The sequence below is a fragment of the Giraffa tippelskirchi genome, chromosome 8 (assembly GCF_054371585.1).
Source record: "Giraffa tippelskirchi isolate mGirTip1 chromosome 8, T2T-mGirTip1v1.2.pri, whole genome shotgun sequence".
Taxonomy (NCBI): domain Eukaryota; kingdom Metazoa; phylum Chordata; class Mammalia; order Artiodactyla; family Giraffidae; genus Giraffa; species Giraffa tippelskirchi.
Window position 1 is genome coordinate 27,587,249 of NC_137282.1, and position 25,490 is coordinate 27,612,738.

General features: G+C 44.4%; 1 protein-coding gene across 6 annotated transcripts in view; it reads left to right on the plus strand.

The window, feature by feature from the left end:
• FAT1 (FAT atypical cadherin 1) overlaps positions 1-25,490 on the plus strand; it is a 126,226-nt gene that overhangs the window by 88,973 nt on the left and 11,763 nt on the right. For all 6 annotated transcript variants that reach the window (XR_014062612.1, XM_081521691.1, XM_081521695.1 and 3 more), the window contains 15 exons: positions 216-491; positions 601-811; positions 6,443-10,510; positions 11,069-11,265; positions 11,972-12,125; positions 13,094-13,327; positions 14,427-14,816; positions 16,075-16,289; positions 16,852-16,989; positions 19,168-19,311; positions 19,820-20,017; positions 21,958-22,759; positions 22,897-23,028; positions 23,955-24,112; positions 24,990-25,452. Coding sequence is in view for 5 of the 6 variants with exons in the window: in XM_081521691.1 (XP_081377817.1) it covers positions 216-491; positions 601-811; positions 6,443-10,510; positions 11,069-11,265; positions 11,972-12,125; positions 13,094-13,327; positions 14,427-14,816; positions 16,075-16,289; positions 16,852-16,989; positions 19,168-19,311; positions 19,820-20,017; positions 21,958-22,759; positions 22,897-23,028; positions 23,955-24,112; positions 24,990-25,452 (7,780 nt within the window). In the remaining variant the exon portion in view is untranslated. The remainder of the gene's footprint in view (positions 1-215; positions 492-600; positions 812-6,442; positions 10,511-11,068; positions 11,266-11,971; positions 12,126-13,093; positions 13,328-14,426; positions 14,817-16,074; positions 16,290-16,851; positions 16,990-19,167; positions 19,312-19,819; positions 20,018-21,957; positions 22,760-22,896; positions 23,029-23,954; positions 24,113-24,989; positions 25,453-25,490) is intronic.

Below are 25,490 nucleotides of genomic sequence, written 5' to 3' on the forward strand. Positions count from 1 at the left end.
TTATTATCTAACTATATTAATACAGGTAGTATGTCAATGAAAAATTTAAAACGTTTTTTATTCCAGATTTTGGTTGCTTTTATTTCTCATGTTTGAATTCTGTTTTGCTCAAAATTAGGTTTTTTTCAATGTGCACCTGATTTTTCCTGATTCTTTTTTTAATACTGAAACATTATAATTAGGAATATTGTTATTGAGTCATTTTGTCGTTGCAGGTATTCATCAAAGTAATAGACACAAATGACCATCGCCCTCAATTTTCTACATCAAAATATGAAGTTGTTATTCCTGAAGACACAGTGCCAGAAACAGAAATCTTGCAAATCAGTGCTGTGGATAAAGATGAAAAAAACAAACTAATCTACACTCTGCAGAGCAGTATCGATCCATTGAGTCTCAAGAAATTTCGTCTTGATCCTGCAACCGGCTCTCTCTATACGTCAGAAAAGCTTGATCATGAAGCCATTCACCAGCATATTCTCACAGTCATGGTAGGGCTTTCTGTTCATTGTTCTGCTACCATTTGGTTCCTGGAGGGCTCCATGTGATTGAGAGTGATTTTTAACCTTAATAGGATTGATAATATGCTGATTCTTTTAGGTACGAGATCAAGATGTCCCTGTAAAGCGCAACTTTGCAAGGATTGTTGTTAATGTCAGCGACACCAATGACCACGCCCCCTGGTTCACAAGCTCCTCCTACGAAGGGCGGGTTTACGAATCAGCAGCTGTCGGCTCAGTTGTGTTGCAGGTTACAGCTCTGGACAAGGACAAAGGGAAAAATGCTGAAGTACTGTACTCCATCGAATCAGGTATTTTTGGAGCCCTGCATAGGTTTATAACTTTGCTCTTGTTAGAAAGATATTTCTTCTAAAATTACTTCTAGATGTTGAAAGATTTCTGTGTATCACTATAAAAGCTGCTTAAATTGATTGTTACGAGAAAGAGGAAAGAAATTGAACTTTTAACTCATTAGAAAGTAAAGATAGAGAGTCCTAACTACGTTTGGGTGATGTTCTCAAAGATTTCATAATGTTAGCATAATTCAAGGCTCTGAGAAGTCCTGCAGTGAAGAAAACTTTATCTGACCAATTCAGGATTTCCAAAGTGACTTTAACTACACAGCCACATTCCTCCACAGAGTACTCTTAGAATAAGGCTGGCCTAGTGATTTCACATTTTTCATTTAGTCAGAGAGTGTTTTCTCTCGGGCAGAGCAGGAAGCTCCATGACGGGAGTGCTGACTCACGCGGTTCTCACTGGGTCACGTCGGATGAAGGGTGCTGGGCCGCTCCCGCCCCCTCTGGGTTTCACTTTTCTGCCGCTGTCACCCCCATGCATCTTTCACAGGTGCATTTCACTAATGGAAGAGGGTGGTTGCAGTAGGTCCCTGGGTTGGGACAAGGACTTGAAGAAATGTTGACAAGGCTAGGGCCCTGCTGGAGTCAGGCAGGAGACAGCAAGGGTGGGGAGGCCAGCTGGGACTCTGGGCCTGGACAGCTGCAGGTGTGAATGGCAACCCACTCCAGTATTGTTGCCTGGAGAATCCCATGGACAGAGGAGCCTGGGATCGCAGAGTTGGACACGACTGACGTGACTTAGCACCAGAGGCTGGCTGCCGATTCCATGGAGGAGGAGCCGCTATACGCGGTGGTGGCAGAGAGACATGCTGGTCTGTGCTCTTTGCTGCCGCTCTTCACTCGTTCGTGTCTTCATTTGCACTCATTTTATGTGCCAGGTGCCCTGCTAGGAGCATTCATGCTTGTGCTTGGCAGGTAGGGGCTACCGTCAGTCCACAGATGGGCGTTCTTGCGAAAGAATTCTGCCCCTGATGCAGCCGGGATCTGCTTTAGAGCGTGTGATTTATCCAGTCAGAAGTTACCTTGCTTCAGGACTTGCCCGACTCATGCCAAATACTATGAGTATTAGTATTAATATTAGTGCTTAAATATGAAGACAGCAGCTTCCAATTTCCCATCTCCTTCTGCCATTGTTAGTACAAGGCTCAGACTCTCTTCCATTCTTTCCCTATGGTGATTTTAGAATATTGAGATCATCCAGTTAACCTGATTTTTTAAAAAAAATAAGTCCATACCTCTGCAGGTTTAGGAATTATGTATCCTTCTAGGCATTAGAATTGATAGGGGTTTAACTAACTCTAGATCACATAATCCAAAGCTGAGCAAATGGAGAGCACTGTTTAAAAAACAGTGTTTGATCACTGTATTTTATGTGGTTAAACTATTTTTATTTCTTAATATATTTGAAGTTTCATATTTTCCCTGAAAACGACCAAATTTAGACCATTTCTCACAAGTAAAACCTCATATACTGCCTGAGGTTGCAGTGTTAAAATGGATTGTAGTGTAGTTAGTGACTTGAATAAAGATGATTTTTCCACTAGTTCAGAAATTTCACCATTAGAAAAAGCAGTGCATTCCATTTGTGCATGCCTGAGCACTTCAATAAAATAATTTTCTCCTAGACAAACTGACTGGGTTTGTGTAGGAGAAAATGCTAAACTTTCCCTTAGCTTTCACATAATTTTCAACAACTGGGTGTTTAAAATATGATTGTCGGTGCCTGACTGAAGGCATGCGAATTCTTTAAATGCCTGTAATGACTGACGGGATTAGTAATCTGGTATTCCAGGAATGGAACTGTGTCTCCACTCAGAAACCAGATAATATGAGGGGTCTATTTGGATATAAAATTTGGACTTAAAAGAAGATAATTTCATAGATTTGGTAATGTAAAAATCATACTATTCCACTTGGTTTATAGGAAATGACTGCCACTAAATGCAATAGAATTACATGTCTGTAAATTTGTTGAATAGAAGGAACTATACAGTGGTCACACAGCCTTCGTTCAGCACTGTACTCATACTCACCTGCTCCTGACTTGTGTCATTCAATGAAGTTCAGAAGAGTAGCTATAAATTCTGGTCATAACATTGCCGGTTTAATTAGCAGCAATTTATTGAGCAAAAGGATTGGTCTGATGACAAGTCTTTAGGGAAAAAGGAAGTCCTTGAAGAATATTTTCAGTAACAGTTATGTGTTTAGAGATACATCAGTGCCATACTCTGAGCTATAGTATTTTATTTTTTTAAAGTAGATGATTGTTTCTTCAAAACTGTTGTAACCTCTGAAAATGGAAGACACTCAGTAAAAATATGTATTGATTAGAATTGGTTTTCTTCCCCAAACTTAGGTTAAACGTAATTGCAGTTGCAGCTTTACAGAGCTTGCTGTACTGTCAGGCAGTGAGCACCCACGGTGTGCCCACCGTGGGAAGAGGCAGATCCTACCACAGCTCTCTGACGTGCCCTTTGGGGTGTAGGTGTGTATAATACAGTCACAGCTGACACGCACACGTTTGCATGTTTGTCCAGATAACTGCCTTGTTCATATAGAAGGAACAAATGAAGACTGTTTAGAAATCAGCGGTAATCTCCTCTAAAGTGAGTGACCGAGGCCCCAACCTAGTACAGACTTTTGTCACTGCCCTGTTAATTTGTTCACAAATGCCATCTGTGTATTTCAGTATTTGGTGAATGTGGCTATTACTCGATCAGACAAAGACACATTTTAGCCACTCAGCAGCCCTCAAGGTTTTTCCACGTAAACATGACGTTGCTTTCTCATCTGCAAATCTGATGGTTTCTGCTGTAGTATATGTATGGGTAGGATCCATATATTAACTAACCAGCTGTGTTCTTGTTTAACCTTCTTGTTGATCATTGACAAGCTCAGAGCTGTCTTTATCAAAGTAAAAATACAGCACGTAGTAAAGAGGGTTTCTGAATTTCACATTGCTGATGAAAATGTTTATCATAGATTTCCAGTTAGTCCTTACACATTCCTTTTGTTAGTTCTTTTAAATGAGGTGCTGCCTGTAAGAAATGGTTGTTGGCAGTGATTGAAGTATAGTATCAGTGAGGAAAAGAAAACCAAATAGATATATGCATGTACCATCACTCAGTTATGTCTGACTCTTTGAGACCCCGTGGGCTGCAGCCCACCAGGCTCCTCTGTCCGTGGGATTTTCCAGGCAAGAGTACTGGAGGGGGTTGCCATGTCCTCCTCCAGGGGATCTTCCCCACCCAGGGATGGAGCCCGAGTCTCCTATATATCCTGCATTGGCAGGCAGATTCTTTACCACTGTACCACCTGGGAAACCCTAAATAGAAATTTAGTATTTAATGAATGTATTAATTTTTTCCAAGCTGCTGATCAACCTGTTTGGTAATTAATTTCTTTTCTTTCCATACGTGTCTAAAGGTTGTCTCATTCAACAAATATTTGTGGAGTGTCTCCTATGTATCAGGTGTTCTTCTAGGCAGTGGTGATAAAACAACAAATAAGACAAGCCCTGTTCTGAAGTGGAGCCGACATTCCAAGGGGAGAACAGATAAGAACAAAGTGGCAGTACGACGTGCTGTAGAAAAAGGCCAGGGTAGCGGGACAGACCAGCCATGATGAGTGGGGCGGTCAGGGACGCCTCACCGTTGTGTTCTCCAAGAAGGAGGCATTTGGGCAGAGCCTAAGAGAGTGAATGAATGAATGGGTGCGTGGAGAGGCAGTGAGAATAGCTGGGGGGAAGGCTTTTCCAGGAGAGGACCCCACCCCCACCCCAAACCCACTGAGGATGTGTTTACCTGATTGAGAAGCCTCTTGGTGCAGATAGAATCCATTCACTCCTCCAAGTAAGGCCTTGTGTATTTGAAGCTTTCACTGTACAAAATAAGAGAAATGCGTATAGATGGATGAATATAAAATATGGTCTGTCAGCTGCTTTATCAGTACAGACACAGGAGAGTAAAGGGCGGGGATGCAGACGGTTGTCCAAGGTTTTCACAGTCCCCTGTCTCGGGCCAGGCAGCCACCCAGCTACAGCTGTGGATGCAGGAAGATGCACAGGTAGCTGAGAAAGGGCCTCGAAATGCCGATGACTGCCTGAAACACAGCGAGAGCGGATCCGGGGTCACTGGCTCTCGTAAATACAGACAGGCCGGAAATTAGTGTCTGCGAGGCCTGGCAGAGGCAGTGTGACCGTTCGTGGGCCAGGCTTCGGCTCAGCACCTCGTAGCCTGGAGACGTTCCGGGCCTCTGTCCTGTTGCAGGTCAGGACACGGCCCTGAGGCCTGGACGCAGAGCCAGGCAGACTTAATGAAAACCAGACTGGGTCTGACCTCAGGAAGAACTATCACGGATTTTTGGAAAATGTATTAAAGGAAGGAAATGAAGGCCTTTGAGGAAGTGTTTACTAGTAATGATGTGGGGAAAGGAGAGCTGCCTTGAGCCCCCGGTTGGCAAGTCACTCCGAGTATTTCTGGTCGGTGAAGGGGCCACACTTGATGGCAAACCTAGAGGAAAGCAAGAGCTTGAGAAAGCAGTTAAGTGGCAAGTCAACCTTGTTTTGCGTCAGTGTAAGAATTCATTTGGGGAAAATAAGTTCAATTCTATGACTCAAATAAATGATTTTGGACTCTTTGTTCAGAAAACAGGAAATAGACGAAGGTTTTATGGATGGATTGAATCAGAGGACCCTCACACTGCCGTGATCTACTCAAAAAGATAGTAACTGTAGTAAACTGGCTTCCTCAGGAAGGTTTCAGTCAGTGAATCAAAACCACGGAATATTGTGAAGTTGTATGTGTAGCTGTTGTAGATACTGTAGCTGTAAAAAGTCCAAAGAAAGCAAGTGAAACTACCTTAGAATTTTCAGTTTTAGCATTATTGACATTTTTGGATCAAAAAATGCTTTGCTGTGAGGCTGTCCTGTGTGTCATAGGGTGTTTATCAGCTTCCCTGGTCTCTACCCATTGGATGGGAGGAGCACCCTCTCTCCACAGGTAGTGGTCGCCTGAAATATGTCCAAACACGACTGAACGTCCCTCTGGGCGAAATCGCCTCCAGGTTGAGAAACACTCACCTAGAAATTAAATTGACCTGAAAAAAAAATTCAGGTTTTGACCTGGAAAGTGGGGCAGATTACATACAGGCTTCTTCACCAATTCCCGAATGTTTAAAATGAGGGCCAACTCTATTGAAGTTTGTTGAATTTAATTGAAGTCTTCCCTTTCATATAAGATTCTGGAGAATTTGCAAGCAATAAATACATTCCAAAGGGGGTTTGAGGGACTCTTGGAAATGATTAACTTCACTGCTTTATGAAGGAGAATCAGCTTTTCCCACAGCACGTTCCTGGTTCAGCCAGAGAGAGTTTTAGCTTTAGCTGCAGAATGATATTGATTCTAGCTTTTTTTTTTTTTTTCCATAATTTATAGACAAAACCTGGAAAAGTTTGCCTTAGTTTGGGTGGATAAAAATGAAACACATTGAGAAATGAGACAAGTTGAATGAAGCCAGTTCCCTTCAAATGTTCATCGGTCCTTGTATTTTTCTCTCAACATGCTTCTCTCTCTCTCCTCCCAGGAAACATTGGAAATTCTTTTACGATCGACCCCATCTTGGGCTCCATAAAAACTGCCAGAGAATTAGATCGAAGTAACCAAGTGGCATATGACTTAATGGTAAAAGCTACAGATAAAGGCAACCCACCAATGAGTGAAATCACCTCTGTGCGGGTCTTTGTGACCATTGCTGACAACGCCTCTCCCAAGTTTACATCAAAAGAATATTCTGTTGAAATTAGTGAAACTGTTGGCGTTGGGAGTTTCGTCGGAATGGTTACGGCCCACAGCCAGTCATCAGTGGTATATGAAATAAAGGATGGCAATGTAGCTGATGCCTTTGATATTAATCCACACTCTGGAAGTATCACCACTCAGAAAGCTTTGGATTTTGAAACCTTGCCCATCTATACATTGACAGTACAAGGAACTAACATGGCTGGTTTGTCTACAAATACAACCATTCTGGTGCACTTGCTGGATGAAAATGACAACTTGCCAGTTTTTATGCAAGCAGAGTATACAGGGCTCATTAGTGAATCAGCTTCGATTAACAGCGTGGTCCTAACAGACAGGAATGTCCCATTAGTTATTCGAGCCACTGATGCCGATAAAGAATCAAATGCCTTGCTTGTTTATCACATCGTTGAACCATCTGTACACAAATACTTTACCATTGATTCTAGCACTGGTGCTATTCATACAGTCCTAAGTTTGGACTATGAAGAAACCAGTACATTTCACTTCACCGTGCAAGTTCATGACATGGGAACACCACGTTTATTTGCTGAATATGCAGCCAATGTGACCATACACGTCATTGACATTAACGACTGCCCTCCTGTGTTCTCTGCATCATTATATGAAGCATCTCTTTTATTGCCAACCTACAGAGGAGTCAGGGTCATCACAGTGAATGCCACTGATGCTGATTCAAGCGTGTTCTCACAGTTAATGTACTCCATCACCGAAGGCAACATCGGGGAGAAGTTCCTGATGGACCGCAAGACTGGAACCATAACCGTACAGAACACGACTCAGTTGAGGAGCCGCTATGAGTTAACTGTCAGGGCTTCCGATGGCAGATTTGCAAGCTTTGCGTCTGTCAAAATTAATGTGAAAGAAAGCAAGGAGAGTCAGCTGAAATTTACCCAAGATTTCTACTCTGCCGTAGTGAAGGAGAATTCCACCGAAGCCAGAACGCTAGCTGTCATAACTGCCCTTGGGAATCCAATCAACGAGCCCCTGTTTTACCACATCCTCAACCCAGATCACAGGTTCAAAATCAGCCGCACGTCCGGAGTTCTGTCGACCACCGGCATACCGTTCGATCGCGAGCAGCAGGAGGCCTTTGACGTGGTGGTGGAAGTCACGCGGGAGCGGAAGCCTCCGGCCGTGGCCCATGTCGTTGTGAAGGTCGTCATCGAGGACCAGAATGATAATGCCCCAGTGTTTGTCAACCTCCCTTACTACGCCCAGGTGAAAGTGGATGCCGCTGTGGGCCAGGTTATTCGCCACGTGACCGCCATCGACAGGGACAGTGGCCAAAATGGGGAGGTTCATTACCACCTCAAGGAACACCATGAACACTTCCAGATTGGATCCTCTGGGGAGATCTCACTGAAAAAACCATTTGAACTAGACACCTTAAATAAAGAGTATCTTGTCACAGTGGTCGCCAGAGATGGAGGAGATCCAGCTTTCTCGGCCGAAGTCATCGTCCCCATCACCGTGATGAACAAAGCCATGCCCGTGTTTGAAAAGCCTTTCTACAGTGCTGAGATCCCAGAGAACGCACAGATGCACAGCCCCGTTGTCCACGTACAAGCCAACAGTCCGGAGGGCCTGAAAGTGCACTACAGCATCACAGAGGGTGATCCTTTGAGCCAGTTCACCATTAACTTCAACACCGGAGTTATCAGTGTCGTGGCGCCCCTGGACTTCGAGTCCCACCCCGCATATAAACTGAGCATCCGAGCCACGGACTCCTTGACCGGTGCTCATGCCGAGGTCTTTGTGGACATAATCGTGGAGGACATCAACGACAACCCTCCCGTGTTTGCCCAGCAGTCCTATGCCGCCACCCTGTCCGAGGCATCTGTAATTGGGACGTCTGTGGTTCAAGTCAGGGCAACAGATGCCGACTCAGAACCAAACAGAGGGATTTCCTACCACATGGTCGGGAATCACAGCAAGAGCCACGATCATTTTCACATCGACAGTGGCACTGGCCTCATCTCGCTGGTCAGGACTCTGGACTATGAGCAGTTCCGGCAGCACCAGATTTCCGTGAGGGCTGTTGATGGCGGCATGCCCCCTCTGAGCAGTGATGTGGTCGTCACGGTGGACGTCACCGACCTCAATGATCACCCACCCCTCTTCGACCAGCAGCTTTACGAAGCCAGAATTAGCGAGCACGCCGCCCACGGGCATTTTGTGACCTGTGTAAGGGCCTATGATGCAGACAGTTCAGACGCAGACAAGTTGGAATATTCCATCCTGTCTGGCAATGACCATAAGAATTTTGTCATCGACGGCAAGACAGGGATCATCACGCTGTCAAACCTGCGCCGGCACGCCCTGAAGCCGTCGTACACCCTGCAGATGTCTGCGTCCGATGGAGTTTTTAGGAGTTCCGCTCAGGTTCACGTGACTGTGATTGGAGGCAATTTGCACACTCCTGTGTTTCTTCAGAACGAGTATGAAGTGGAGCTCGCTGAAAACGCTCCCCTGCACACCCTGGTGACCGAGGTCAAAGCAACCGATGGGGATTCGGGTATTTACGGTCACGTTACCTACCACATCGTCAATGACTTCGCCAAAGACCGGTTTTACACAAACGAGCGGGGGCAGATCTTTACTTTCGAAAAGCTTGATCGAGAAACCCCAGCAGAGAAAGTGATCCCCATTCGTTTCATGGCCAAGGACGCTGGAGGCAAGGTTGCTTTCTGCACCATTAACGTCATCCTCACAGACGCCAATGACAACTCCCCGCAGTTTCGAGCAGCCAGATTTGAGGTGAACATTGGCTCCAACGCTCCCAAAGGGACGTCGGTCATCAAAGTCCTCGCCAGCGATGCCGACGAGGGATCCAACGCCGACATCACCTATGCCATCGAAGCAGATTCTGAAAGCGTTAAAGAGAATTTGGAAATCAACAGAGTGTCTGGCATAATTACTACAAAGGAAAGTTTAATCGGCTTGGAGAACGAGGTCTTCACTTTCTTTGTCAGAGCTGTGGACAACGGGTCCCCACAAAGAGAATCAGTTGTTCCTGTCTACGTTAAAGTGCTTCCTCCAGAAATGCGGCTTCCCAGGTTTTCAGAGCCGTTTTACACCTATGCAGTTTCTGAAGACGTGCCCATCGGGACCGAAATAGACCTCATCCGAGCAGAACACAGTGGGACTGTCCTTTACAGCCTGATCAAAGGGAATACCCCCGAGAGCAACAGAGATGAGTTCTTTGTGATCGACAGGCAGAGTGGGAGGCTGAAACTGGAAAAGAGTCTTGACCACGAGACCACGAAGTGGTTCCAGTTTTCTGTGCTCGCCAGATGCACTCACAGTGACTACGAGGTGGTGGCTTCTGTTGACGTTAGCATCCAAGTGAAGGACGTCAACGATAACAGCCCCGTCTTGGAGTCTAGTCCATACGAGGCCTTTATTGTTGAAAACCTGCCGGCGGGGAGCAGAGTCATTCAGATCAGGGCATCTGACCTGGATTCAGGAACCAACGGCCAAGTCATGTATAATCTAGATCAGTCACAAAGCGTGGACGTCATCGAATCCTTTGCCATTAACATGGAAACAGGCTGGATCACCACGCTGAGGGAACTGGACCATGAAAAGAGAAACAGCTACCAGATTAAGGTGGTTGCGTCAGATCATGGTGAGAAGGTTCAGCTCTCCTCCACAGCCATCGTGGATGTTACGGTCACTGATGTCAATGACAGCCCCCCTCGGTTCACAGCCGAGATCTACAAAGGGACCGTGAGTGAAGATGATCCTCCTGGGGGTGTGATTGCCATCCTGAGCACCACAGATGCTGATTCTGAGGAGATCAACAGACAAGTTACATACTACATAACAGGTAACACATGGAAACGGTTTAATTTCAAACCAAGTGGTATCAGAAGCATGAATTCTGAGATACCTTATTTTATGGAAGTCGAGAGTTAAAGATTCGATTGTAGTATATTTAAAACAAGTAGAAAGTAACGGTCTCTTAAGCTATATTTCAAGTTCTTTGCCTGAGCAAGGCCAGTCCTTGTTTCATTAGTCAGATTTTGATTCTTATGATTCATTCTGTCGAACTTTATACCTAATATATAAAAAAGATATTACAATTTAAAAAATACAGTTTCAGTGTAGGCGAAAGTGTTACTGATAGTCTTTAAATTCTGTTTGGCTTAATGCTGTGTTGAGATACACATTTTGGTGCTGCTTGCTTTGTTTTTTTTGGTTTTGTTGAGGGTTGTGCGGGCTTAGTAAATGGGAAAGCTAGTAAAACAAATAGAAATGGAATTATTTTTTAAAAACTAACTTTTAAATTGTATATCTTTTGTACAATCTGTTTCTCCTGTTACTTCTCCTTTTCTTTTTTAATTTCAACAAATTTGACTGTCATCTCCTTCCTTTGATTTCATAGGCGGGGATCCTTTGGGGCAGTTTGCTATTGAAAATATACAGAATGAATGGAAGGTCTATGTGAAGAAACCTCTAGATAGAGAGGAAAGGGACAATTACCTTCTGACCATCACAGCAACCGATGGGACCTTCTCATCCAAAGCTATAGTTGAAGTCAAAGTCCTTGATGCAAATGACAACAGTCCCGTTTGTGAAAAGGTAGGCTAGTGTGTCTTTAAGTTCACATATTATGAATTCAGGTTTCTTTCTTAAACCTTTCAGTCGGACAGTCACATGGTACTGCTGTACGTGGAGTAATTCAGATGTGTTTCACATTGTAAGCTCTTACTGTTTAAATCGAGATGGGGTTGATGGAGCCAGAGTTGGAGTAGTTTCATAAGTACTTTTGGAGTGTGTTTAAAACGCTTGAAAACATCATTCAAAAATACTGTGAATTATGGACAGGATTACAGTTGTATGTTAACTCTAAACATGCTCTGTTATATTTTCCTGCAGGGATTCCTTTCCTCTGGGGGTGAGGTTATGGAAGGCAGGATATTAAGCCAGGAGTTCTTGATACACAGCTCTCTTCTGCTCCAGCAGACTGTATTTAGAGCCCTTGCTTTTGCCCACACGAGAGGAACCCAGAGGTGCAGGGTGTGGCTTCTGCCCCTGCAGAGCCCATAGTTTTTAACACGAGGACAACATGGATACCAAGGAAGAGCTGTAGTTCAGCATATGGGGTTGTTAGCTGTGACTTGACTCCTCTTTTGTAAGAAAAATAGTTCTGCAGACCCCTTAGATTTTAGTTTTATCCTTTTCCCATGTATTCTGTGACCCCAGTTAAATGATTTCTGTTGCTCCCTTGACAGTGATGTTAACTTTCAATGTTCTAAGTTAACAGTATTGTTTACAATCTTTGTAGACTTTATATTCTGACACGATTCCAGAAGATGCCTTTCCTGGGAAGCTGATCATGCAGGTCTCTGCGACGGATGCAGATATCCGTTCCAACGCTGAAATTACTTACACATTATTTGGTCCAGGTGCAGAAAAATTCAAACTAAATCCAGACACAGGTAAAGGTGGAGTTTGGGCAAAACAAAACACATTCTGTTTCAACAAAGTCACATATTCAGGTGGTTTTGGATCACACAGATAATTGGAAATTGTATTTTGTTCTTGTAAATTTTACTCTCCTGCTACAAAAATGGCATCTTTTAGAAAGGTAAGGAACAACTAACTGTGTAAAATTTACGGTGAGATAAAAAATTAACAGCAGCAATATCACCTACTTGAATCAAGGATTTGGCATTGATAAGTTTTTTATATCGCCTTCTTTAAAAATGAAACAACTCAGAAGTTAAAGTATATCAAGCTTTCTGCTTTATCAATTTTCCATATAGTTTGTTTTGTTGAACTTGTGACCATTAATTTATAATTTAGCATATTTATTAAAATGATTGATGATATTTTACCTGTCTTTAAACCTCTAGGATTGTTTTTCTCTTTGAATTTGTATTTTGTTAAAATTGAGTTCAGTTCAGATGCTCAGTCGTGTCTGACTCTTTGCGACCCCATGGACTGCAGCACGCCAGGCCTCCCTGTCCATCACCGACTCCCGGAGTTTATTCAAACTCATGTCCATTGAGTCGGTGATGCAGAGACATTGTTAAAATTGTGAATCAAGTAACAGTTTTCTGTTAAGCTTGACCCCAAGTTAATTATAGACATTTGAATCTAATTTTTGTCAACTAAAAAATACCTTTAACTTGGTAAATTGACAACTCTTTCGCTTTTTGACGTTGTATATAATACAAGAGACCTCAGCCTGGAGATCTTTATGGCTTAGAGCTGGCCCCTAGCAGGGTTTGACAACCTCCAACTCAGAGGGCTCCCCCAGCTGTTGACTCTGTCACTGACAAAATTATTCTCCAAAGGAAGGCTGTTATTCAGATTTTATAAATGTAAGAGGAAGAAGGATGTGTGTTAGCAGTTACATCTTCAGTTTCAAGTGAGCCCATGGATATTTGTTTTTTTTTTTTAGGTGAACTAAAAACATCAGCCCCCCTTGATCGCGAGGAGCAAGCAACTTACAATCTTCTCGTCAAGGCCACCGATGGAGGGGGAAGGTTCTGTCAAGCTAGCATTGTGCTCGCGTTAGAGGACGTGAATGATAACGCCCCCGAGTTCTCTGCTGACCCCTACACCATCACCGTGTTTGAGAACACAGAGCCAGGCACGCTCCTGACCAGAGTGCAGGCCACGGACGCAGATGCAGGTATAGCCCGGATGGTGCTCTGGTCTTCAGCCTGTGGCCTGGGGGGCTGTTTTAATACACAGTCGTCCCCTTTCACCTACCTGACCTGATGCATGTTGAGTAACTCACTGTTGTGTTAACGTTGGGATTCCCTCGGGGGCCCAGTGGTTAAGACTTCCCTTGCCAGTGTAGGGGGTGTGGGTTAGATGCCTATTTGGGAGCTGAGATCCCACACACCTTGTGGCCAAAAAACCAAAACATAGATTATATTGTAACAAATTCGGTAAAGACTTTAAAACTGGTCCATATAAAAAAAAGAAATCTTTAAAAAAATGTGTTGGCATTAAAAATTGAATGAAATCTTCAGAGTAAGGAACTCATTTTTAATGAATATTCAAAGTCTTGAAATTGTGCACAGTGAACTTACTGTGATGCCTCTAAGATTCTAGCCTGTGATAACTGATTTTTATATCCCATTGAATTAATTAATAAAGGGTTATTTTTTGGTGAATAAAGCATTTGTGACAAAGAGATTTAGTATCATAGGAACATAACAGAAGCAAACAATATATTGTTTTAGTTTTACAGATCTTTCAAGTTTTTTTATGAAGAAAGTAAGACTCTAGGATATGTATTCATAGCATTTTGATAGCAGAGAATAGAAATAACTTCTTCTGTCATTCTAATACTGAAGAGTTAGAATATCAAATATATTAATTTTCAAATAAATGTTTGTCACTGAAGCTAAATAACAAGTAGGCTTTATTTTTAAAGATCTAGGTTTTTAGAACAAAAGTTCCTATATAATATGGTCTTTAAAAAAGTCAGATGACTATGAAATTATGTTGTTTTAACTCAGTGAATCTCTCACTTAAAACTTACATTTTTAAGATCTTAATCAACAAGAATTTTTAAATAATATATATTAGCATTTTCCTTTTCATATGTATGCTACATGTATTTTTTTAATTTATTTGTAATTGAAGGATAATTGCTTTACAGAATTTTGTTGTTCTCTGTCAAACATCAACATGAATCAGCCATAGGTGTACATATTTTTAAGTAGCGTGCTAACATTTCTTGAAATAAAGCGTTCTGACATGATGTGGTGTCTTGACAGGACTGAATCGGAAAATCTCTTACTCACTGCTTAACTCTGCTGACGGGCAGTTCTCCATTAATGAATTATCTGGAATCATTCAGTTAGAAAAGCCTTTGGATAGAGAACTCCAGGCAGTATACACTCTGACTTTGAAAGCTGTCGATCACGGTTTGCCCAGAAGGTTGACAGCTACCAGCACCATTGTCATATCTGTTTTGGATATAAATGACAACCCGCCTGTGTTTGAGTACCGTGAGTACGGTGCCACGGTGCCTGAGGACGTTCTCATTGGGACTGAAGTTCTCCAAGTGTACGCAGCGAGTCGGGACATTGAAGCAAACGCAGAAATCACCTACTCTATCATAAGTGGGAATGAACATGGAAAATTCAGCATCGACTCTAAGACAGGTAACCTACCACTCAAATGGGAGGAAGCCCTTATTCTGCCAGAAAGGCTAGATTGCTCAGCACTTTACTGGTACAATGACAGGTCATATGTTGTCAATAGATACCCTAAAAAAGAGAAAACTCAAGTTTCCTTTGTGTTGTTATCTGAAGTGGAATTCACAGTGGTTTAGAAGGCTTTAAAACTGTAGTTCTACACACTAAAATCATTTCTGGCTTGTCTGTTATAGATATGAGCAAATTTGAGGAGAAAATGAAAGCATCATACTCCAGTAATTTAGTAAAGATATAAGATGTACTAAATCAGTAAAGATAAAGACTGGAAGGTGGTAGAAAATTTTGCATAATGGCTCCTTTTTTTGTGCCCTTTGTAGATCTCATATGAAATAGCTTCCCGAGTGAAACAGGAGTGTCGACCTCTTTGGTCTTAGATTCAGTCGGGGCACCTGAGAATTCATTAAATTGACTTCTTCATATGCTAGTTGTGTACAACTGGCAAATACCTGGACTGAGTTCCTTAGTGAGGGACTGCCAGTGAGGTCAAAAGTCACTGGAGCTCTTGACTCGGGCTGCATAAATACTTTTGTGGTCTTGTTAACCTGTCGACTGAAATAGCTATAAGGAAATTGCTCTCTCCATTCAAACTGTGTTTAATTGTATGTGATTGTTTCAGATGAAGGGTAGGTGTGTGATGATGCTATCTTAAAATGTATTTTTAGCACATATAAAATTGTTATTTTTAGGACTCTAAGTAGGATAGACTGTAAAGAGGTAAAAAAGAAAGACATTGAAAGACATTAAAGGAATTATTAAATCAAAAAGGGATTTTTTTTTTAAATGATAGAATGTAAATAAAGAGTTATTCAAGAGATTTTTAAAAAGGATATGAATTTCTATAAAAGTAGAAGGAAAAGAAAATGAAAAACCAAAGAATAGAATTTTTATGTTTTCTTTCTGTTCTATTAAATTCTGTCGTAAACTGTCATTTAGAAGAGAGAAGAAATGTAATCATTTTTATAACAGGGATATAGCGAGTACTGAGCAATTTAAGTTTAAAAGCAATTTAAATATTCCAAAGAGTATCAGGAAAGTAAAAGCAATAAAGAAAGTTCCCAGAATGAGCCAATTCCTGTTTTAATTATTGAATTAAGAAATTTTAGAAAACATACATAAATGGTAAGTAAACTATTGAAGATTTCAGTCATAGGAGGGGAAAGTGGTGGCATTGTAAAGCACTGGCAGTAACTGATTTTCTACTCAGGGGCCGTGTTTATCATTGAGAATCTGGACTATGAAAGCTCTCATGAGTACTACCTGACTGTAGAGGCCACTGACGGAGGCACACCGTCATTAAGTGATGTTGCCACCGTGAACATCAACGTAACAGACATCAATGACAACACCCCAGTGTTCAGCCAAGACACCTACACGGCAGTGATCAGCGAGGACGCTGTTCTTGAACAATCTGTCATTACGGTGTGTATCTTTCCCTCTACAGTTTTCTTCTGGGTCCTTGCAGGAATTTTTCTAGGGATTTATCCAGTTTTCTTGTTGCTGCTACTGTTTTAATTTTATTTGTTGTTCATTTGTTTCTGGCTGTGCTCACTGTTGATGTTTAGGGTTTCTCTAGTTGTGGAGAGTGGGGGCTACTCTCTCAGTTGCAGAGCCCAGACTCTAGGGCTTCAATAGTTGCAACACGTCAGCTCAGCAGTCGCGGTTCCTGGGCTCTGGAGCATAGCTCAGTAGTTGTGGCACACAGGCTTAGGTGCTCCATGGCGTGTGGGATCCTCCCAGATCAGGGATCAGACTCGTGTATCCTGCACTAGCAGGCGTGTTCTTTACCGCTGAGCCACCAGGGACGCTCTCATGCAGTTCTCAGAGTGGCCTTACTTGAAAATAATTGGAAGATAAGGAAATGTCTTTTATTAGCCCAGTTACTGGCTCTATTTAAGTAACTGCTGTTGATACCAGAAATTTGCTTAATAGACGTCTGCCACGTCCTCATCTGTCTCCTAAACAGGAGTGTGATGTTTTCTAGGTTATGGCAGATGATGCTGATGGGCCTTCAAACAGCCACATCCACTATGCAATTATAGATGGCAACCAGGGAAGTCCGTTTACAATTGACCCTGCTAGAGGAGAAGTGAAGGTGACCAAACTTCTAGACCGGGAAACAGTAAGTGGAGAAATTAAATTGTTTACAGATTATCAAATCAGTAGATGGAAGTGCCAACATTTTGGGAAATGTCAGAAGAACCAGCCTTGTTCTTAGAAAGTGACAAGCAGAATATAAATACCTGAAAAGCAATTATAGTACGGAGATCTCCGGAATATGTGATTTGTTTCATACTTGTGAAGTTTAGAGAATAAAAGTGTGTATTTAGGATGCAACTGCTGTTGGCACCAGTGTCTTGAGACACTTCGTGGAGCTAGAATCTGGGTTTTACATAACAGCAGAGATTTGGGAGACCCTAGTGTTGAGAGGAGGGAATTCCCCGTGAGGAACTGAGGGAGGACAGAATGGAGTAAGGCAGTCATGGAGTGTATTTAGGAGATTTTATTCAGTTGTGTTGGAGGAGAGCGATCTTACAGACCAGTGAGGGAGAGAAGATAACATCAGGTGTTTTAGGAACAGATTTCAGGCCACAGAACAAACCAAGACCGTAGGTTCAGGCTTGCACTGCAGGCATTAGGGGGTTACCGATGCCTGTGTGCCCAAGTGCAGCAACACAGGGGGACGATCTCTGAGAACCAGGCCTGCGGCAGGTCTGAGTGTCGTGAGGAGGTGGGAGGCCGGTGACAATCAGTTACAGGGCGACAGGAGCCCGAGTGGGGAAAGCAGCAGTGACTTGTGAGTGACAAGCCAAATGCGGAGACTTGGTAGAGGAAGGGTAGCTGGGGTCCTCCACAGAGAGCAGCGATGGCTATCCCTTGATGCGTTTCAGTCTTGTTGTGACCAAGTCGTGCCATTAAAGGAGGTCACAGGACATAGGCTTAGCACCGGGCAGAGGTGCTTGAATGTGGTTTTGGGTGTGCTGATCTGTCAAGGAAAGTGGCACATTCAGTAGGTGAAATTGTTCAGCCAGTTTGGGGACATTTTAGTCAAACTTGAGACTTGAAAGCTGGAAATACAGAAAAGGCACATGCCTCTGGAGATGATCATGGAAGTGATCTGAGGTGTGGAGGTAAACGTGAGTGAATGAGGAGAGAGGCAAGCCCTGCCTCCCTGTCTCCATCCCTCCACCATCCATCCACCCATCCACTCACTTACTCACCCTCTCTCACAGACAGGAGGGGAGCTGCCTCAGGGGTGATGAAGGGAAGGAGAGGGGAAAGAGCCTTAGTTCAGGGAATTAGAAGGGCATCAGGGATAATACAGACCGATTTCAGAAGAATAGTGGGCACATCCAAGTTGAGAGGAATTTGGGGAGACAGTGCTGAGATATTTCATAAAATCTCCATTCTTTAATTCCTTTTCTGACCTGTTATTTTTGAGCAGGGACTTTCCAAGAGATTGGGAAGCATGACCGTTAACGCTTAGGATTGCAGTACTGCTGGGCAGAACAAAAGTTAGTGTTTTTGACTTGAAACCGACTCCTCAAAACCTTGAGTAAGCTCATGTCCATTGTGAGGTGGCAGCTGAGTTCCCCAGGCCAAGTCACCCTCTTTGTGGGCGTGTCTCGCAGGACTGGCACTTCGCAGCACATCCTCCAGGGTGTAGCCAGCCTCCTGGCCTCTTCACTGCTTCCTCTGAAAGAGACACCTTAAAAGGAGCTGTCCCAGAAAAGCATCCACCCCACTTAGTTCACCTTTTCTAGTAGGAAGTCACAAAGAGAAGGGTCTTGGGAGACTGAGACAGTTGACAGCAATCTAAGTGCGACGTTGATGGGGAAGATGATCTGGAGAGTCCCAAGTGGAATGAGCCCTCAGGGGCAGGGGACAGCTAGATGTGTGTCTGCTTCTAGCTGAGAGTCGCTCTGGGGCAGAGGAAAGGTTGCACTCTAGACACGTGTGCACATCTTTTCTCATCATTTGTGTTCCTTTTCTGTCTTAATTTCTGTTACTAGATCAGCACGTTTTCAAAGTTAGAACACCTTAACGGAGCGAGTATGTTTTTGAGAGGCATCTGAGATGCTCCTCCATGTTAGTACTTTTTCTGTTGCACAGACACATTCCATTCTGCAGGTGGCTTGTGGCCATGCACCTGTGTGCAGCTTAGGGAATCGCCCGCCTGCAGGGCTCAGGGGACAGAGACCCTCAGATCTGCCCCTCTGGGGGTGTCAGATGCACACGTGAGACTGTCCTTTGGTCTTGTGGAAACAGACACGCTTCTCTTTGTGTTTTCCCTGACAAGATTTCAGGCTACACACTCACCGTGCAGGCTTCTGACAATGGCAGTCCCCCCAGAGTCGCCACGACCACCGTGAACATCGACGTGTCTGATGTTAACGACAACGCTCCCGTCTTCTCCAGGGGGAACTACAGCCTGATCATCCAGGTGACCATGGGTCCTGGGCTCCTGGAATGCGTCCCTGTTGAAATGTGTGCTCTCACGGGCCTCGAGTGTTCGTTCGAAATAGCTTTCCTTCTCCAAAGACTTTTGAGAAAAATGGGAAGGGTGACGTCACAGGGCTCTCTGTCAGTACCGAAAGATGAGCCATTTCCAAAACACTTCCGTCGCTCTTCTTTTTGCTTTGGTTTTTAAAGACGGCCTCAGTAGCTTGGTTCTTAACCTCACCTTCTGCCCTGCATTTCCTCCTTGTCCCACGCAGACCCTCCCGCTCCTCCTCCAGGCACGTCTCCCCTCCCGTCTCCCTCCACACCCCCTCCCCTCCAGCCCCCACTTCCCCACTCACTCTCCCTGTCCTTCTTCCCAACACCACCAGCCCCTCTTCCCTCTCCTCCTTCCAGATGAAGCAGCAATGTCTGTTTTCTGTAAATGTCCTATTCTAGAAAGCTTGCATGGCATCTTGCTGACAGCTGTGTGGTTCTCCTCCCCTGTGCAGGAGAACAAGCCCGTGGGGTTCAGCGTGCTGCAGCTGGTGGTGACGGACAGGGACTCCTCCCACAACGGTCCCCCCTTCTTCTTCAGCATCGTGAGTGGGAATGAAGAGGGGGCGTTTGAAGTCAACCAGCAGGGAGCCCTCCTGACGGCAGCCGCCATAAATAGGAAAGTGAAGGATCATTACTTACTGCATGTTAAGGTAGTCACTCCTTTCTTCGTGGGTTTTTTTTTTTTTGAGGACTCGTGTGTAAACACCTTATGCCTCATGAGAAGACAAAACTGCAAAACTGAATTATAATTATAGTCTTGTTTTCTTTTTTTGGTCAGATCTTCGTTTTTATCCCATAGCACATGGCAGGGCCATATTTATTTATTCAGTTACTTTATCATAGACCCTCCCAGGTGGCGCTAATGGTAAAGATCCCGCCTGACAATTCAGGAAACATAAGAGATGCAGGTTTGATCCCTGGGTCAGGAAGATCCCCTGGAGGAGAGCATGGCAGCCCACCTCAGTATTCTTGCCTGGAGAATCCCATGGACAGAGAAGCATGGTGGGCTATAATCCATGGGGTTGCAGAGAGTCAGACTTGAGTGAAGCATCTTAGCACACACTTCAGTGTAGATGTTGATGGAGCTAAATTTTAGCATGAATTAATTGAAAGAGCCGATGGATCATCGAAAAAGCAAGAGAGTACCAGAAAAACATCTATTTCTCCTTTATCAACTATGCCGAAGCCTTTGACTGTGTGAATCACAATAAACTGTGGAAAATTCTTCAAGAGATGGGAATACCAGACCACCTGAGCTGCCTCTTGAGAAACCTGTATGCAGGTCAGGAAGCAACAGTTACAACTGGACACAGAACAACAGACTGGTTCCAAATAGGAAAAGGAGTACGTCAAGGCTGCATATTGTTACCCTGCTTATTTAACTTATATGCAGAGTACATCATGAGAAACGCTGGCCTGGAGGAAGCACAAGCTGGAATCAAGATTGCCAGGAGAAATATCAATAACCTCAGATATGCAGATGACACCACCCTTACGGCAGAAAGTGAAGAAAAACTAAAGAGCCTCTTGATGAAAGTGAAAGAGGAGAGTGAAAAAGTTGACTTAAAGCTCAACATTCAGAAAACTAAGATCATGGCATCCGGTCCCATCACTTCATGGCAGATAGATGGGGAAACAGTGGAAACAGTGGCTGACTTTATTTTTCTGGGCTCCAAGATCACTGCAGATGTTGATTGCAGCCATGAAATTAAAAGACGCTTATTCCTTGGAAGGAAAGTTATGACCAACCTAGACAGCATATTGAAAAGCCGAGACATTGCTTTGCAAACAAAGGTCCGTCTAGTCAAGGCTATTGTTTTTCCAGTGGTCATGTATGGATGTGAGAGCTGGACTGTAAAGAAAGCTGAGCACTGAAGAATTGATGCTTTTGAACTGTGGTGTTGGAGAAGACTCTTGAGAGTCCTTTGGACTTCAAGGAGATCCAACCAGTCCATCCTAAAGGAGATCAGTCCTGGGTGTTCATTGGAAGGACCAATGCTGAAGCTGAAGCTCCAATACTTTGGCCACCTGATGCGAAGAGCTGACTCATTGGTAAAGACCCTGATGCTGGGAAAGATTGAGAGCAGGAGGAGAAGGGGACGACAGAGGATGAGATGGCTGGATGGCATCACTGACTCGATGGACAAGGGTTTGGGTGGACTCAGGGAGTTGGTGATGGACAGGGAGGCGTGGCGTGCTGCGGTTCATGGGGTCGCGGAGTCGGACATGACTGAGCAACTGAACTGAATTGAAAGGGCCAGAAAGTAGTGTTTATCCTGTGGTTTCTTTCAACAACCCATACATGCCAGAACTGTACACGATTAATTTTATCACCAAGTCACTACTATTAACAATCTCTTTCCTGTGAATTCAAGCATCATACCCCCAATTCCACCCTGACCTGACCAGTTAATACACCTACTCTGAAAAAGCTTTCTACCCTGTCCTTTGATAATGCTTCTCACGTGGAGGATTAAGTGTCTAACAACTGGTAGTACTTTAGAACTTGAGCAGTGTAAATATATTTGTATTAAGAAGTTGTGAACAATGACACAGACAAAGGTGATTTTCTTCCCCCCTTTGCTCGCAGGTAGCAGACAATGGAAAGCCTCAGCTGTCGTCTCTGACGTATATTGACGTCAGGGTCATTGAGGAGAGCGTCTATCCCCCGGCGATCCTGCCGCTGGAGATTTTCATCACTGCTTTCGGAGAGGAGTACTCGGGCGGTGTCATCGGGAAGATCCACGCCACCGACCAAGACGTGTACGACACGTTAACCTACAGCCTCGACCCGCAGATGGACAACCTGTTCTCCGTGTCCAGCACGGGGGGCAAGCTGATCGCCCACAAGAAGCTGGACATAGGGCAGTACCTGCTCAATGTGAGCGTGACAGACGGGAAGTTCACCACCGCGGCTGACATCATGGTGCAGGTCAGAGAGGTGACGCAGGAGATGCTCAACCAGACGATCGCCGTCCGCTTCGCCAACCTCACCCCGGAGGAGTTCGTCGGCGACTACTGGCGCAACTTCCAGCGAGCCTTGCGGAACATCCTGGGCGTGAGGAGGAACGACATTCAGATCGTCAGCTTGCAGCCTGCCGAGCCTCACCCGCACCTGGACGTCTTGCTGTTTGTAGAGAGGTCGGGTGTCGCCCACGTTTCCACCAGACAGCTTCTGCAGAAGATCAACTCTTCCGTGTCGGACATCGAGGAGATCATCGGGGTGAGGATCCTGGAGGTGTTCCGGAAGCTGTGTGCGGGCCTCGACTGCCCCTGGAAGTTCTGTGATGAGAAGGTGTCCGTGGACGAGAGTGTGATGTCAACGCACAGCACGGCCAGATTGAGCTTTGTGACCCCGCGCCACCGGCGGGTGGCCGTGTGCCTCTGCAAAGGTAACGCACACGCGGGTGGAAACGGGCGTGCGGGTCGGTTCATGTTACAGCCTCTGATGGCGACACACTAAAGATATGTTTTCTTCAAATTCCTATTAATTAGCTCCCCCCCCCACCTTTTTTTTTGTTAAACAAAGAGGGAAAATGCCCACTTGTCCATCATGGATGTGAAGACAATCCGTGCCCTGAAGGATCGGAATGTGTCACTGACCCCAGAGAGGAGACGTATACCTGCGTCTGTCCAGGTGGCAAGTCTAGTCAGTGCCCAGGTGAGAGGTTCAATTAAGAATAAAAATGTGAAAAAAATGTAAAAGTGTTAGTCCCTCAGTCGTGTCTGACCCTTGGCGACCCCATGGACTGTAGCCTGGCAGGCTCCTCTGTCCATGGAATTCTCCAGGCAAGAATACTGGAGTGGGTTGCCATTTCTTTCTCCAGGGGATCTTTCCCAATCAGGGATCGAATTCAGGTCTCCTGAATTGCAGGCAGATTCTTTACCATCTGAGCCACCAGGGATGAAACGACATCTAATTATTTAAATTGCCATTTTTCTGGCTACTTGTGAAAGTTGTCTTTTCATCTGTTCATGGCCTGGTAGCACTTCCTCTTTTGTGACTGGACAGTTCATGCTATCTGCTTGATTGTCTGGATTATTTGTCTGTTTCTTATTTTTAATGGATGGAGCTCTGTATAATTTTGAGCATTAACATTATTTACATGTTAATAGACCCCACTGTCTGTATGTCACTGGTCTTTTGTTTAATTTTTTATTTTCTCATTTCTGCATAATTTTACAAAATAGTTTTCATCTCTGGATTGATATTAGTTTCATCGTTTTTGTAGAATATGAGTTGTTTTACGTCTTGCTTGAGAACATTTTGCAAACCACCTTGAGGCTACGTATTTTTCTAAATTGTTTTCTAATGATTTTTTTAATGGATATTTCATATCTAGATCTTTTATTTATCTTAGAATTCATTTCTCTGTGTTTTACAGTAGTCTAACGTATTCGCTCCAAATGGAGGTCCAGTTTTGCTGTTGCTGTTTATGAAACCAATAGACATTTCCCATTGAGTTGAATTTCATACTGTATAATCTTAGATCCAAAACTAGAATTAGAGCATGGTGGTGGTGGGACAGCTTATACAAATATGCTTAAACCTGGTTCCGATTTATTTCTTCCCTTTGTGATTCCCAGGGAGTGCGTCCGTCACATTCACTGGAAACAGCTTTGTGAAGTACCGTCTCATGGAAAATGAAAACAAGTTAGAGATGAAGCTGACCATGAGACTCCGAACACACTCCGCCCACGCGGTGGTCATGTATGCTCGAGGCACCGACTATAGCATCTTGGAGGTGAGTGCTTGTGCACATGTGATTCTCAGATTGTAGGAGACTTGAAAAGGATAAATTCCATTGCATGTTCAGATGGCCCATTTTTTAAAAGAATAAGATAAACAACATGAAATGATTTGAGTTCTTCCTTTAAATGATTCATTGATACCAACACATAAGTTTTGTGGGGTGAAAAGCTCTTTTTGCTCTACAGTAACATAGACATTTACTTCTGTTTTTTACAGACTTTTTCAGGTTCCTGTGACCATTACATTCAAACTCCAATATTAATCTTGTTAATATTATGGAGAGTTTATAGGAAGGTCCTACATACACTTGAAGTGATGATCAGCTTACCGTCTTCTTTTTTTACTTTAATCAAGAGTGATTCGTTTTTGACTTTAAACAAAATCTGATGCTGTTCTGTTGTTTGGTTAGCAGTTGTCAGTCACTTACACAATGCCTTTAGGTGATGTAGTTGGAACTTTGATATCCCTGAGAGGCCTATTATTTGTACAGTAAACCAAGGAGCATGTTTTCTGTAGTACTTAAATGTGAGGCCTTGGGCTTGCCTGGTAGCTCAGCTGGTAAAGAATCCGCCCACAATGCAGGAGACCTGGGTTTGATCCCTGGGTCAGGAAGATCTCCTGGAGAAGAGAATGGCTGCCTTCTCTAATATTCTTGCCTGGAGAATTCCATGGACAGAGGAGCCTTGCGGGCTACAATCCATAGGGTCGCAAAGAGTCGGGACACGACTCAGCGACTTTCCCTTTCATCCCTACTTGCACTGACTTTCTGCCTTTAGGCGGCAGACCCACCCCTCCTCTAGGTGCGTGATCCGAGGCTGGGCTCGTCGATTCCGCGAGAGTAACGTGCACAGCAATTGTCTCTGTCTCAGATCCACAACGGGAGGCTGCAGTACAAGTTCGACTGTGGCAGCGGCCCCGGCATCGTGTCGGTGCAGAGCATCCAGGTCAACGACGGGCTGTGGCACGCGGTGTCCCTGGAGGTGAATGGGAACTACGCCAGGCTGGTTCTGGATCAGGTCCACACCGCCTCGGGCACAGCCCCCGGGACACTGAAAACCCTCAACCTCGACAGCCACGTGTTTTTTGGGGGCCACGTCCGCCAGCAGGGCTCGCGGCACGGGCGGAGCCCCCAGGTGGGCAATGGTTTCCGGGGCTGCATGGACTCCATTTACCTGAACGGGCAGGAGCTGCCCTTAAACAACAGACCCAGGAGCTACGCTCACATCGAGGAGTCGGTGGATGTGTCTCCCGGGTGCTTCCTGACGGCGATGGAGGACTGCTCAAGCAGCCCCTGCCAGAACGGGGGCATCTGCCACCCCTCCCCGACGGGAGGTAAGCCTCACACCAGCGCCCCTCCTAAGTGACCCACC